This window comes from Hirundo rustica, chromosome 15 (assembly GCF_015227805.2).
Source record: "Hirundo rustica isolate bHirRus1 chromosome 15, bHirRus1.pri.v3, whole genome shotgun sequence".
NCBI lineage: Eukaryota > Metazoa > Chordata > Aves > Passeriformes > Hirundinidae > Hirundo > Hirundo rustica.
Genome location: NC_053464.1, coordinates 5859033 through 5874000, shown reverse-complemented (window position 1 = coordinate 5874000; position 14968 = coordinate 5859033). Strand labels below are relative to the sequence as shown.

At 39.0% G+C, this 14968-nt stretch overlaps 1 protein-coding gene across 1 annotated transcript in view; it reads left to right on the top strand.

Moving 5' to 3' along the window:
- GRIN2A (glutamate ionotropic receptor NMDA type subunit 2A) overlaps positions 1–10379 on the top strand; it is a 181857-nt gene extending 171478 nt beyond the window's left edge. The window contains exons 13-14 of the mRNA XM_058422576.1: positions 6442–6680; positions 8288–10379. Coding sequence (XP_058278559.1) covers positions 6442–6680; positions 8288–10078 — 2030 coding nt within the window. The 3' untranslated portion in view covers positions 10079–10379. The remainder of the gene's footprint in view (positions 1–6441; positions 6681–8287) is intronic.
- Positions 10380–14968: the final 4589 nt, after the last annotated feature.

Genomic DNA, 14968 nt, shown 5'->3' with positions numbered 1-14968 from the left:
TGATACTCCTCTGACTTGGGCTGCATGTGCTGTTTAAAGAGTGGTACTTTTTCTAAAATTATCCCACAAAATCATTTGGGAGGCATTGTTTCTGAAGCCCACAACACTATGTCTTTGGGATTTGGTGTAGAACCACTGGTGCTAAGAGTGAGGAGAATTTAGCTTTCCCTTTCTCTCTTTTTCTTTCAGTCTTTCTCCCATTTCTATTTTTTCTTCTTTTTTTTTTTTTTTTTTTTTTTTTTTTTTTTTTTTTTTTTTTTTTAATCGTGAGAAGGTGGGATTATTGAACTACAAATGACAAAGCTGCTTCAGAATTAAGAGAGTAAGAGGGGTTCTGAGTGTGAATAGGATGGAGAGAAAGACAGCAAGGAGCTCTGAGGGATGCAGCAGAACAGAGGGATAAAACACTCATGGCAGCAGAAATGGCTGAATATTAGGAACAGAAAAAGCTGGGTAAAGAGAGTAATTTTGGGGAGGAGTGGAGAATGCCAGCCAGCTGACCAAGTTATGCATCCACTCATCTGAGATATTTGTAATGTATTGCACTACCTGCAGATTAAGAGCTCAGTTCAAAAGACAGTGTGGGAAGAGATTTCCAGGAAGAGGGCAGATGGTGTAGTTGTATTAAGCCCTTAACCCTTGGAGCTGAAAACTTTAAAGCAATTAGAGATTCAGAGACATGAAGAAGAAAACTGGTTCTGGTCTGAGTTTCCACAGAGTCTGTTATCCCTTCTTAATAACTTTCAGTTCTGGTTAATCTTCATGTGCTTTTAGGGCAGCTTAGTACACTAAGAATTGTTTTCCTGGGTGGATAATTGCTTCCCAGTCCTTACGGGTAATAGGTAACTGTGGAAATGAGATTTGCCCCCTTACATCTGGAAGGGGAAAGCTCTTTGCTATTTTTTTCATATTTTAGCATAAGCCTTCCAAATCACTGTCTAGATTATAAGGAAGTGTAGCAGTGTGACTCACACAGGCTGTTAAAGCCCGAGAAGGAAATACGTATGTGATTATAAGGACATATTTTCAGTGTGTGCTGCTGAGGCAGAATACACCCACAATCACAGTGATTTTCTGTTTATATATTTAGTGTCCTCCTTAAGCAGTGGGTGGAACAAATGTGACTGAAGAGTGTGAGTGTATAAGTGGAGGGCGTTTGTGTAGCTGAACAGGAGTTAGAGGGATTGTAATATTGGAAGTCGTGCTTAGCAGTTCTGTTAATTCATCCTTAACTAATGGGGACATGCAGAGTGAAGTCATTAGCTCACAGTAAGTTTATTGCTGTCAGTCATCTGTGTTCCTCTTGCTATTTTTATGGGGGAAATAACTCAGAAAATAAGAGTAAGAAAGATTGTTTTGGGGGATCCAGGCTGAATTTGAAAAGCTGCTGTGCTTTTATATAATCTCTTCTCTGAAACATTCTGTATGGAACATATAACTGGGTCAAATTGGAATTGATGAGCTTATTCAACCAAATGCACATCAACCCATTTTCCTGCTGACCCCGCTGTTCAGGGGGAAACACCCTTTTATTGTGGAGTCCCCAAGTGGTGGGGTGCTATCCTCCTCTTCTGTCACTTAGGGGGAGTTCTACCAAAGCAAAAATTGAATGATCTGTCCCTAAATTTGAAAACTACCTTTTGTCCAGCCTGAATAAGCAGTTGATTCTTTTAGTGCCGCCAGGGTCTTTTGGACTTGATGCCCTACATCTGACCAGTGTGATTGTATATATTTAACCCTCCTGCTCATCATCTCTACATGCCAGTTTGTTGTGTTGACTACTGAGGCTAAACCTCAGGGTAGCACTTTGCACAAGAGCCACCGTCCCTTGACACTGTCACCAGCAGCCGGCTCCTTTGGCACCTTGTGCTGTCACACGTGCGCTGAGATCTCCTGCTGGTGACTTGCTCTTGGCCCGTGCCTCATGCAAGTTCCAGGGAAGTGCTGACACCGGAGGTCTGCCATACTTAACAGCAAACCAGCAAGGGTGCTGGGCTGCAGCTCTGCTTTCCCCACTGGAACACGGCATACCTTCCTCCTGGGGCGCAGGCACACTCCTTCCTGCGGGATGTGCAGGCTGCACGGAGCAGGGATGGTTGCAATGCATGACACAACACAATATACAGGAGAATTCATTTTTCCCAGGCAACTCTCATTGATGCAAGGCAATGTTTTCTGGAGTCAGGATGGGTGACTGCCCATGCAGCTGCAGTTGCTGATACAGCTGCTGAAGGGCAGTTTGGTGCAGGTAACTGCCAGGTAACCGGCACTGAAACAAAAGGAATCTGGGGACACCAGTAACCCCCCTGAAAGAGTCCTGGAGAACTCACACATCTCAGGAGCCAGTGACACAGGCTGCAAAAGGGCATTGTGTATGTCAGCTGGGCACCAGGGAGAGGTGGCACAGCCTGCAAAGCCTGCTAAGGGCCCTGATGAGGAGAAGCATGTAATCCTGCTCTTTAGATTGTATCGTTTCTGTGTCTGGATAATGAAATTTTTATTGTGACAAAACTGTTCGGGGGACACAGTGGACAGTTTATCAGTGCTTCCCAGGATGATAACGTGTGAAAAAGGCCAGAGGAGTTTATGTAGAAAGAGAGGCCCTTGTGGGATATTCAGGCCTAATGGCCAACTGGCACGTTTCTGTGCAAATAGCAGCCAGAGCAGAGCGCTCCATAGCCACAGGAATAAACCCAGGAGGAGCACAAAGGGATCTATTTGCACTGTAACTTAAACCCACTGTAAATAGCACTGAATTACCAGTGAGAGAGCTGGAATGTTGCAATTTATTGGAGTGTGTTTTGAGCGAATACTGCAGACACTCAGCATTGCTTGAACTATGGATTTTTAAAGCATTTGCTTATGCTCATTTTTACACTATAAATGAAGCAGATCTTTTATGATACAATGATATAGAGTTTTTAAATATCTCATAGGAATCATGTAGTCATTTGTGAGTTTTTCAGGTTAAATAGATTGTGGATGTGTTAAACAGAAAATAAACGCTGTATTTTTTTGTCAAATACACTGCAACTCTTCATTTTCTGGTCTTGTGCTAGTGTCATGATGTACTTAGCCGCTGAGATCTGCTGCTGTTCATTTACACCTTAATCTAGTCCACACATGAATGAAGGTAGGAAATGATTGTAGTATTACCTTCCTTTAGTAAGTGCCTGAAGTGAAAACAAAAACCCTTAAAATAAGTCTGATTAATATTTATGAGTAACTTGAGACCCCCCCCATTAGATGCAGACTTGAACTCCATTGAACTCAGTTCAGTGATGCCTGGCATTTGTGGATATTGAGGTTGCTGACTTAGATTTCCAAGGTCTGTTTTATGAAATATTTGGAGCTCCCACTTGCTAATGAGTATTATGCACACACAAGGGTGACTGAACTCTCCAGTGCCTGGTAATCACAAATTGTTGGCCTTTCAATTGCCAAGTGTGATGTATTGCTGTAGGTGTCATCACCCTGCACATTCAGCTCACAAGTCAGACCACCCAAAAGGATTTGAAAGACAACATTCCTCCAAATGAACTTTGTTCTTTTAAATTAATTTATTTTCTGAACCATATTATAACTAGCCTCAAAGTTCAGTGTTTTGATTTCAAACTCCAGGCCAAGTTTGGAAGTGATAGATTTTAATAAGGAATGAATTGACACCACAGATCAAAAAGTTTCTCATGCCTGAGGATTTTGTAATAAAAATGTTATGGCTTCTGTGAATATCTGGTTTAAAGTGTAATGGGCAGAAAAAGCAATAAGAAGATTGGGGATTTTTGCCAGTTTTATTGGGTCAGCTATGCTGAAGTGTTATTACAGTTAAATTATTATCAGTTTTGTCTGTGTTTCTGTGTGTACACACACACAAACACGCACACTTATATAAATATATGTGCACAGGTATGAAAATATATGCTGGAAATGGCAACTGCTTTATAGGGAGAGACCCGAAATATCAGCCTAATATGCTCAATCCGAGATAGCATCATTCCATAGATATGGCAATCCAATGATTGTGTGCTTTGCTATCTATGAAAATGTGGATTCCTTTTGGGCATTAATTAACAGTGATTGCTGTCATTGTCAGATATTATGGAAGGAATATTGCAATAGCAAGCTCTGTAAGGCTCTGGGATGCTTCATTCTTCTTTACTTGCCAGGGCACTGTCATTTATCTTGACTCCAAAAAGCTTAGTTTATTTCTGTCGGGATGTTTTTGGAAAGGTTGCTGGATTATCAATAGTTACTTCAGATGTACATGCGAAAGGGAAAGGAACACAGAGGAAACAATAATAAAAAAGAGGTTTAAATTCCTTTGTGAATTTTGTTATGAATAGTGAAAGGGCACAGCAGTCAAATCAAATTGATGTCTGACAATCATGGGAGATGTGAATTTTCCTGTGGGAAGTAATGAGATCTGATTGGCAGAGCTTCAGCTACTGATGCACAGACCAGAAATATTGCTCTCTCTTTGGACTTGGGTTCTTTTCTTTTCTCTAGCCTCTGTGAGTTTTATTCATAGACCTTGGGGACAACTTGAAAGAGAAACAAGGGAAACAGTCCACTGAGGTTTAGCAGAACAAAAGGAATCCAAATGTTCTAAGACATGGAAATGCAATAATGAACTCTAGTTATCTATGTGTGCAATATCTATACTGCTACAATTAATAATTTATTGTCCCAATGTCCTGGATTAGAAGATTTTTAAAGATTCATTAGGATTGACTTTCTTCTTTGGGATGCTCTTAGGTATTTTGAAGATTGAGCGCTGTAATTTGGGAGAAGACACATTGCCTTTTGCAGATGTAGAAGTTCAATTCGTGCTTCAAGCACAAAATTAAACTTGGAATTAGCTAGAGACTGAATAATCCCTCTTACACATTTGTGAAATGCCTTTGCTAAAGTGAATCAGAAACTGTCCTTTCTATTTCAGTTTCTCATTCACATTCTCTGAGAAGCAATTTCTCCATCACAGTCTTGTGTTCCATTTCCAGCTGGAACTCACGTCCAAATTATCTGTGGGCTGCAGCTTTCCTGGTGCCCTGGCACTCTATCCTGCAAAATGCTTTTGCACAGCAGGTCATTGATCTTCTAGTCTAGCTTGAAGGTAGCTGAAATGTCAATATAGCTTCTAGCCATTTTTTTCTGTTCTTTTTTTTCCAGTGATGTATGAATTATAATACTGAAAATGTATTTCCTAATCACTGGCTAAGGATTAGGGATTTGTACCATGGAAATTCTTTTCCCATATTGAAGCCGTATTGTAAACTGGAAAACACACCAAGAGAGTGAATACAGTCCTTTTTGGCCCTTTACATTGCCTGCTGTATTTTATAGGAACAATGCTGTTTATGCCATTAAAAATATATTATAAATTACTCAGCTGACTATATCCCAAGAGGGTAGAAAGGCCTGTAAGGCCATGTGGTGCTTCACTAAGAACAACACTGAATGGTTGAAAATTAGTAAATCATGCAAAATCAAAGCCCCTAATTTTGGCAGGAAGAATTGCAGTTTCTTGCCCACCTCTGTCCACGTTGGCAGTAGCAACCACTGCTAGGTGACAGTGTCCTTCATCTGAGGCCAAATCTCATCAGTGAAATATGGATTCAAAGTTAAGAATACACAAGAGAGGGAGGGAGCAGATTTGCTTCGTTAGCTTTAAGTAAATGAAGTGTTTTAATGGCAGTAAAGATATGGCACAGCTATAACCAGAAATGCTCTGTTTCAGGCATGTGATGAGGCTGTTTGTGTTTCTGTTGCTGCCCAGGAAGCTGGAATGGCAGCAGCAGAAGGGAATAGATACCAGAGATGAATACAGGGACCAGATGTGTCAGGAGAGCTTCAGCCACAACATGGCAGCTAATTTGAAAAGAAGAAATAAGGTTATCATGGATCAAATGGGAAGGAACAAACTTCTCATTGCAATTCTAAAAGAATTGCAAGAATCTGTGAAGTTTGTCTTGTTATGTTAAAGGGAAGGGCCAAAGGGAAGGGTCAGAGTGGATCAGGGATGTACAGGTGTGGGGCAGTGGAGAGGAGGGGACATGAAAAGGTCTGCTTGGGTGTCAGGGTGCGTCTCTGATGAGTTCTCTCTCTGATCACTACAGCCTGTCCCAGCTCTTTACTAACTCATTCCACTCTCTATAACAAGTGCTAATAGTTATAACAAGCAGAAGAAAGTTCTATCTACACCACAGATCCTGCTTTCTAGAGCATCCAGCTTCCCACGTAATTTATGAAATCTGAGGACATCTGAAACTAGGGTGCTGTGAGTTGAAATCTGCTATATTTGCAGCTCCTGGCTACATAAGTCTGCAGTGCTCCACGAATGAAACATTAAATGGTGCTGTATTTTTAAACTTGCAAAGACTTTCGAATACTGTGAGCAGTGATTTTTGCATTTTAACTGGTTTGACTCCTTGCTCTCCCTAGGGGAAATGGAAGAATTAGAAACCCTGTGGCTGACTGGTATTTGTCACAATGAGAAGAATGAAGTCATGAGCAGCCAGCTGGACATCGACAACATGGCAGGAGTGTTTTATATGCTTGCAGCAGCCATGGCACTCAGCTTAATAACCTTTGTCTGGGAGCACTTATTTTACTGGAAACTTAGATTCTGCTTCACTGGAGTCTGCTCAGATAGGCCAGGATTGCTGTTCTCAATCAGCAGGGTCAGTACTATTTTCATTTTTTCCTCTTTAGGCAACAGAAAGAATAAGCAGTGTCGCCCTAAAACATTATCCTTCCTTTTATTCCCACCTGAACATTTAAAATACACGTTCGAGTAGCAGTGTGGTGCTCTGGAGTAGTCAATGGGCTTAGGATGCACTTCCACTCCTTGGGAAGTCCTAATCCATTGGACTATTTAGGGATATGCATTATCATATGCCAGGAGAATCAGTAATCCAATGCTGAAAACAAATACAGTAAGGTAGAAATTTTGATGAAGAAATGGTAGATGGAGGAAATGTATTAATCTCCACATTAAAAATCCAAACAAAATACTAATTTGATAAGAGACATTAGCTCTCAGCTTTCTGCATTTCTTGAGCAAGAGAATTTTAAGTTATAAAAATACAGTGGAATATTTTTGTAAGCTTTTCTTGATAGCAGACTTGAATAAACTGTATGAGAAAAGGTCAAACACAAGGTGTCATTTATGTCTGGTTAGACACTAAGGCAAGTTTTAATGATAACTTTACCAGACCCAAAGGGGATTTACATATGCAAGGAACTGATACTTTAAAAAAATAAAAAGGAAATGTGGGCTTATTCTTATGTGTTTGACAAACTGGTTGGTTTTTTTCTTCATATATTTTTAAAACAGATAGAATCTGTTAGAATAGAATTACCTTTTGTTAGGTAATTGATTTTTCTGGATTTTTTATATATCTGAGGAGAACTGAAAATTATACTAAAATAGCTAATTGCTCTAAAGTGTGCTGCAATTATCCTGTTGAGTAGATTGGACCATTTTGGAACTGCATTAAAAATAGTCTGCACTACCATGTTGGGGGTTATCTAGAAACCATATGCACCTTAACCTGCACATTTTATATTTGAACATTGTATTTCTGGCCTTTTTTATGTGAAATTCTCCTAAGAAATGCAGGGGAAAAGAAGTACTTATGTCAAAGGTAAATTTCTGAGAAATGCTAGTTCACAGGGTTGGAAATGTCAATTGGGCTCACAGGAGTGACCAAAGAGGTTGAAGTGAGAAAATGGGCTTCAGCATTTTGCTCAAAATTAATTCAAATTCAACTTTAGAAAGAGATGGGTTTTTTTCATGTGTCTGGGATAGGGATCAGAAAAGCTAAAATATGATGACTAGAAGCCTTTATATTTCACTATAAGTAAAGAGTACCTTAATCTCCAATAAAATAGTCTCACCACAGGCTTGTTTAGAGGGGAAACTCGATAACTGGTTTAAAATAAGAGAGTATCTATTTCTGAAGGTTAGTTTCATTTTGTGACAAGATTAGGGGACTCTTTGGGTACCTTCTAATTCTGTATTCTGGAATAAGCTGGGGAGGTCAAGACAGACTGCTGGTTTGTGAAATACTGGCAGTTTTTCTCCTTTATAGTTCTAAACGATATAGCAGAAAATGTTCCTCCATTTCAGTGCAAGGAAATGATAAAAAGTTAGAGAGGTACTTTTAATCTTTACAGTAATTAGATAAGAAATGTTTAATTTTTTATTGCTAATTAAAACTAAAGTGGAAGTTTGAAAAAGGTTATGCCTAGTGATTTAATTTGTTTCATATTACTCATATTACAGGGTATTTACAGTTGCATTCATGGAGTACACATTGAAGAGAAAAAGAAATCTCCTGACTTTTCTTTGACCAATTCACAAACCAACATGTTAAAACTGCTGCGAACAGCGAAAAACATGACCAATATCAATCCTTCAAGAATTGACTCCCCCAAAAGAACAGCTGATTTTATTCAGAGGGGTTCTTTGATTATGGACATGGTCATGGATAAGGGAAACTTGATATTTTCTGATAACAGATCCTTTCAGACAAAGGACAACTTTTTTGGTGACAACATAAGTGAACTGCAGACACTTCCTGGCAATCGACACAAGGACAATCTGAACAACTATGTTTTCCAAGGGCAGCATCCTCTCACACTGAATGAGTCCAATCCAAATACAGTAGAGGTTGCAGTAACAACAGAAGCAAAAGTAAACTCCAGACCCAGGCAGCTTTGGAAGAAATCTGTCGAATCTTTACGCCAAGATTCTGTTCGTCAGGGCCAAGGTTCCCAGAGAGAAAATGGGTCAGAGGAAAACAGGCAGCTTTCCTTGAAAAGCCAAAGATACCTTCCTGAGGAGATTGTCCATTCAGATGTATCAGAGACATCAAGCAGAGCTACTTGCCACATGGAAGCTGAAAACAACAACAAGCATCACAAAACCAAGGACAATTTTAAAAAAAGGACAGGAGCATCAAAATACCCAAAAGATTCTAGTGAAGTGGAACTGACATATCTGAAAACCAAACAGGGCTCTCCACGGGATAAAATCTACACGATTGATGCTGACAAGGAACCAGGATTCCGCTTGGACACACCTCAGTACATCGAAAACATTGTCCTTCCAGAACCTGTGGAGCTTCCTGATGTTTACCAAGATCACAATGACAACTACAGGAAAGCCGAACACACTAACAGGACTCCATCACATAATGAAGACAGTCTTCCAAATAATGACCAGTATAAAATTTATGCAAAGCACTACACTCTCAAAGAAAAAAATGCTTCCCTAGGTGACATGAACGATAGGTACAGACAGAATTCCACCCACTGCAGGAGCTGTCTCTCCAACATGCCCACTTACGCCGGGCACTACTCGACCAGATCTCCCTATAAATGCGACGCGTGCTTGCGGATGGGGAACCTCTATGATATTGAGGAAGATCAGATGCTACAGGATACAACGAACTTATCACTTCCTGAAGAAATATATGAGCGTACTTGGTCACAAAGTAGTGCTCTGCAATATCATAAAAAGAATAAACTGAGGATTAGCCGGCAACATTCTTTTGATAATATCGCTGATAAGTCCAGGGAAATTGATATTGGAAGACCTTCTCGTAGTATAAGCTTGAAAGAAAGAGAGAAATTTCTTCAAAGTAGTCCATATGCAAGCATGTTTAGTGTTCCCTCAAGCAAACTGTTGAGCAACAAGGCCTCACTTGTAACTCATGCTCTGGAGGACAGTAAGCGGAGCAAGTCCCTGTATGCTGTTCACTCGGATGATAATCCATTCCTGCACTCCTATCGTGATGACCAGCATTTATCTCTTAGGCGAAGTCCAGCTGATCTTTATAAACATTCATTGCCAACAAGAGGAAGAAATGATAATTATTTAAGGTCATCCATACAGTCTACAGCATCATACTCTTCCAGGGATAGTCGGATCCATAATGACATGTACATTTCAGAGCATGTTTTGCCTTACGTTGCAAATAGGAATAGCTATTACTCAACTCCAAGGGTTTTAAATTCCTGTAGCAATACACGTGTCTATAAGAAAAGGCCTAGCATTGAATCAGATGTTTAAATTTTCGATGAACACTTTATCTATAGGGAAAGAATAGTTGCCACCATCTTAGAGGGAGAATTTTTCCTTTAACAGTATCCTGCTATGGTAAATGATACGTAAACCTCTCCCTTTCCCAACGTACTTTTGTACATGAATAGGTAAACTGGTATGCTCTGAACTATCCTTTTAAAATATGTCTTGTTGAAAAGGATAAAAAATAGCCATTTATATATGCTTTATATATAAATGGCAAGTTGTATTGAAATAGCCCCAATATATGTTGGCAACTATGCTGTTTTGTACCTAATTATTTTACTATTTCGGTTATTCTAATTTATGTTGCTAAGTATCATTCAATGTACTTTTGTCCTTAGAAATGTTTAATGATTTTCTAGTACTGGATAAGCAATATGGTATGCATGTAGTATGACACAGACAAGAAATAGGGATGCATTTGCACAGATTCAAAAGCAAGATTCTAAAAGAGAACAGAAAGCTAAGACTTCCAAAAATGTATTTTAGCTTCATAATCATTTTCAAAGCCAAATAATAATTTTAAAAAATCCCCAAACCCCAGGACCTTAATAAAATACAGTGTGTTAGCACAAAATTAGTATGTTCCTTCTAGACTGACAGACAGTAGATGGGAAGGCAGTAACCCCAAACATGTGAACTGCTGTGTACCAAAAGGAAGCCCCATGGATATTGGTTAATGTTCATGTACAAATGCTTTTCTTATATTGCACATGCACTTACCATTACAAAGTGAGTTCATTGAAAAGTTTGCAGTAATTATGTCAGAAATTTCACAGCTGCCTAATCCAGAGTATATATTTTTAGATATCACTATATGGCACTTACTATGGAGCTGTGGACTTTATTAGTAACCTTGAGGCCTAATGTGTACGTAAGTTTGCATTTGCCCCTTACTGGTGATTACTCAGGGCTGTATAGTATTTCTTTTATTCTTTCACTTCCCAAACCAAATCCCAACCCACTGTAGTTCTTTGTTCATAGTGTATTAGTGACAACTAATTAATTGTATATTAATAGTATTAAAGCTGTTAATACAGTATCAAACACCAACAGCCATAAGTTCAGTGTGATCCGTGAGGAGCGTGGTAACATTTATTTGCATACACAGAGAAGGATTAACACCTTTGGAAGGACCTCTTCCTTCCACAGTATTGTGCATATTTGTTGAACATCAGACCGTTTTTCCAGCCTCTCCAATCAAGTCTGTTATATAAAGTGTATATATGCACACATAGCTTAAGAAACAATATCTTTATTATTACTTACTGATACACAAAGGTATTCACATAACAGGGATACATTGCTATGTGACTTTTCCTTCTACAGATGTCAATTGGATTATTTCACATATAAAATGTCTGCTACTCACCCCTCCTTACTCTCACTGGAAATAAAAAACCCACTAGATTTTAACCAGAAGGGAATGTGAAAGGGGAGAGAAGAAGCTTTTCAGGAGAAGAGTGTACAGCTGTAAATTTAATTTCAACTAAAGAAGTACATATAATTTCTAATACTTTTAACTACTGAAAGTGTTCCAGATGTGGTGCTCTCCCATTTTCCTGCTACTCTGAGAATTGCTTTAGGATTTTTGTGCAGAGGAAATTTAGATTATTCAAGCATTATTCCCTTCATTTCACTGAAGAACAGTGAGCAGGGAAACCATTACCACTGTGAATTGGAAAATGTGAATATTATCCTAACTTTTCTCTAAACTGAAAACTCTCTTCAGCAGAACTGTGCCTGTCAGCTGTAATGGAAGCATCTGCATGCCAGAGGTGCAGTATGCAGTGTGTTTAATTTAGAACAGCATACAGCAGAGCAGAGTTGCAAACAGGAGATAATATAAATGATGTGTAGGAATAGTCAAAATAAAACTTATTGAATTTTGTTTACAGCTTTTTTTTTTTTTTTTTTTTTTTTAATTAAACAGATTTAAACTGACTTTGACTATCGAAGTCCAGAATGGGTTCTTGGTATTTGCAAATGTATTTGTACCTACACCATGATGGTGAAGGATGATATTTTTTAAGGAATGAAATGTAATGAGGTTTCGGCTTCTGAATCTCATTCCAGTTTCCAAAAATCTCAGTATACTTTATTTTAAGTACAATCAGAAAGTATATCTATGGGTATCTCTATGCTGTTCAGGTAAAAATGTGTTTTGGATATTCTTTATTCAACATTTGGTCATAATTATTTGCCCTGATTCACATGGGATGCTTTCTGGTTCCTCACTGGAGGGAATTTTTATAAACAGAATTTCCTTACCTGCCCTTAGAGAGACTCAGATTTCTTAGGATTTCTTGTGTGAGCCAAGCAGGGTTAGGATGTCTGTGGGATGTACACTACTTACATGAACCCAGACCTTTTCCCAAAGATACAATATGCTTTGCTCTTAAGTCTACAGGAAGGCAAATGCACTGAAGGCATAGTATTGTAATGACTATAATAAAAATATTTCAGGCAAATTTTAATATCCAATCCAAATCATAGTATATTAACTAAAATCCGAAGTGTTTTGGACTAACTACTGTGTTTCAGCAGATATGATATTTGCTGATGTCTTGCCAAATCCTGCCATGGAATTTATTGAGCATTTTACCAAGTAAATCATAAAACTCAGTGGTGGCTCTTGTCTTTCACATCATCATAAAACCCTCAAGTATTTGTTGATTGCTCCAAGTCTTTTGTATCATCATCTGTAACCAGACACACGATTCAATATTTTTACAAGTACTGTATGTGAAGTTGTGGGAAAGAAAAATTCCCATTTACATTTTCTCTCTTGAGATTCAGTTGTAAACATCCTCAACCCAGGTGGATTTATCTTTCTGTGAAATGTACAAGCAAATTAGCTACAACAAAATATATTGCAGTGTTTGCTTTTTCTGATTTGAGCAGATTTCTGGTGACTGTAGAGATTTATTATCTGCAATATGCAATACAACCACCTGCCCTAAACCAAAATAAAGAGGCTGAGGGAAGACTTGATAATGTTGCACAGCAGTTGTTCACATGGAAATATAAGATGCTGCCTTAAAGAGGGAAAAAAACCCAACCCCATCAGACACTGAAAGTAGAGGGAGTAAGAGTCTGCATGCTTTTGTTGTTTTGATCCTGGCATAAATCCGAGTCGATAAAGGGGGAAGGAGAGCTGAGGCAGGGCTGTGGGCAGTAGCCGGTGCGATTGCAGATGTGCTCGTGTAAAGAAGAAGCAGCTGAGAAGTTGAAGAAAAGTCTTCAACAGAGCCACAAGCCACAGCTTGTGAAGCTCAGCCGTAGAGCGCATGGAATTCTGAATTTTGCCTGAGCTTTGTTGATATATTTGCACTGACTTTCAATTAAACTGAGATCAAGACTTTCTGTATTTCCCTCTCTCTCACTCTAGCTGCTGCTATACTTGAAGAGGAGAAAAGAATCTTCCTGCATAAGTGGCCATCCTTTCTGTACCTTTCTGGATGGTGCTGGTGACTTGTTACATTTTCCTGATTACAGCTCTAGCAGTTTGTTGGTCATTCCTATCACCAAGATTTCCTGTGACTCCAGCTGGAACTGAATCAGGCTGTAAATGATTTGAGCCATTCTTGATAGCATGTCCTGTAGTGTTACACTGCTCCTGGACGACACCTTTTATGGAGGCAGGATATTGAATTGCTGAGGAATGCAGTAGGTACATGGAGGTAAAAACAGTTACATAGACATACCTGCCTCTTGCTTTTTTCCCCTCTTTTAAAGATATTGTAGAGTTTCTTCATGTTTTTGTCTTTCCCTTTTCACCACGGTAAATTTTCCTTTTTTCTCTCAAATAGATTTTGTGTTCTGCTTGTGTTTCTTAGAACAGTGTAGCCACCCACAAATTTAAAAGCATGGGAATAAGGTATTTTATTATATGCAATAAAGTTAAGGAAAATTAAGAGATTTTTGCATTTCTGGAAAATTTAATTTAATGGTTTTTCAGCTTTTGCTTAGAATTCATTACTCTGCTATTTAAGAAGCTTGGTTAGGAGAAAGAGTGCTGTGGACAAACAGAAATGAAATCACCACCAGCTCACCGTGTTTTTGGCAGCATCTCATAAATACATGTCTCTTTATGGTCTTTCAGGAACACTTAAGAGGTGAAATAAGGCTCACAAGGGAAATCAAGTGTGGTTTATCTTTCCTGATGAAAGCAAATCTTTTTATACAGTTTTAAAGGAGGCAAAGGCTAGAGATGTGTGAAGCAAAGGCTTAGGGTTTCTGTGCTGGAAGGCTAAGCTCTTTCTGTGACCAGTGGAGAGAGAGAGAGAGAAAGCAAGAGGAAAGCAATCTCCCTCTGGATGGAAGTTCAGAGGACTGAAAGCTCTGGAGCAGTTATGTGGGGGATGTGTCCAGAAATATATTACATCTCTCTGTTGACTTTTTAGAAAGTGTAGGCTCCTGACTCCGATATCTCAGTTAAGTGGGCTTAGAAAAGCACTGGTCTATTTATCCCCAGCCTCAAAAATTTGCCAGGTAAATCTGCACGTGAATACCAGGTTCAGCCTTGCAGGAGTTACAGGTTCCTGTGCTCATGCAAATAGAGTTTTTTTGTGGGATTTCCAGTATCCCTTGCATAGTTGGGATAAACATTTGCTTTGTCCCATGTGACTACCCAGCATGGGAGAAAAGTGCTAGGATCTAGTCCTTATGGAATAATTTATTATTTTCATATTTCTGCAGAGTAGCATATGCACCTTAGAGATGGGGAAGATTCTGGTACTGTTCCCTCCCTTGTTGGGTTTGTCAATGTAGAACAGAAATTGTGTCACAAATCTAAGGGTCCGAGAATCTGCCTGGATTTGGGAAGAATTCAAGAGGTGAAATTTTTTTGTTTGTTTGTTTTAAATTGCATTT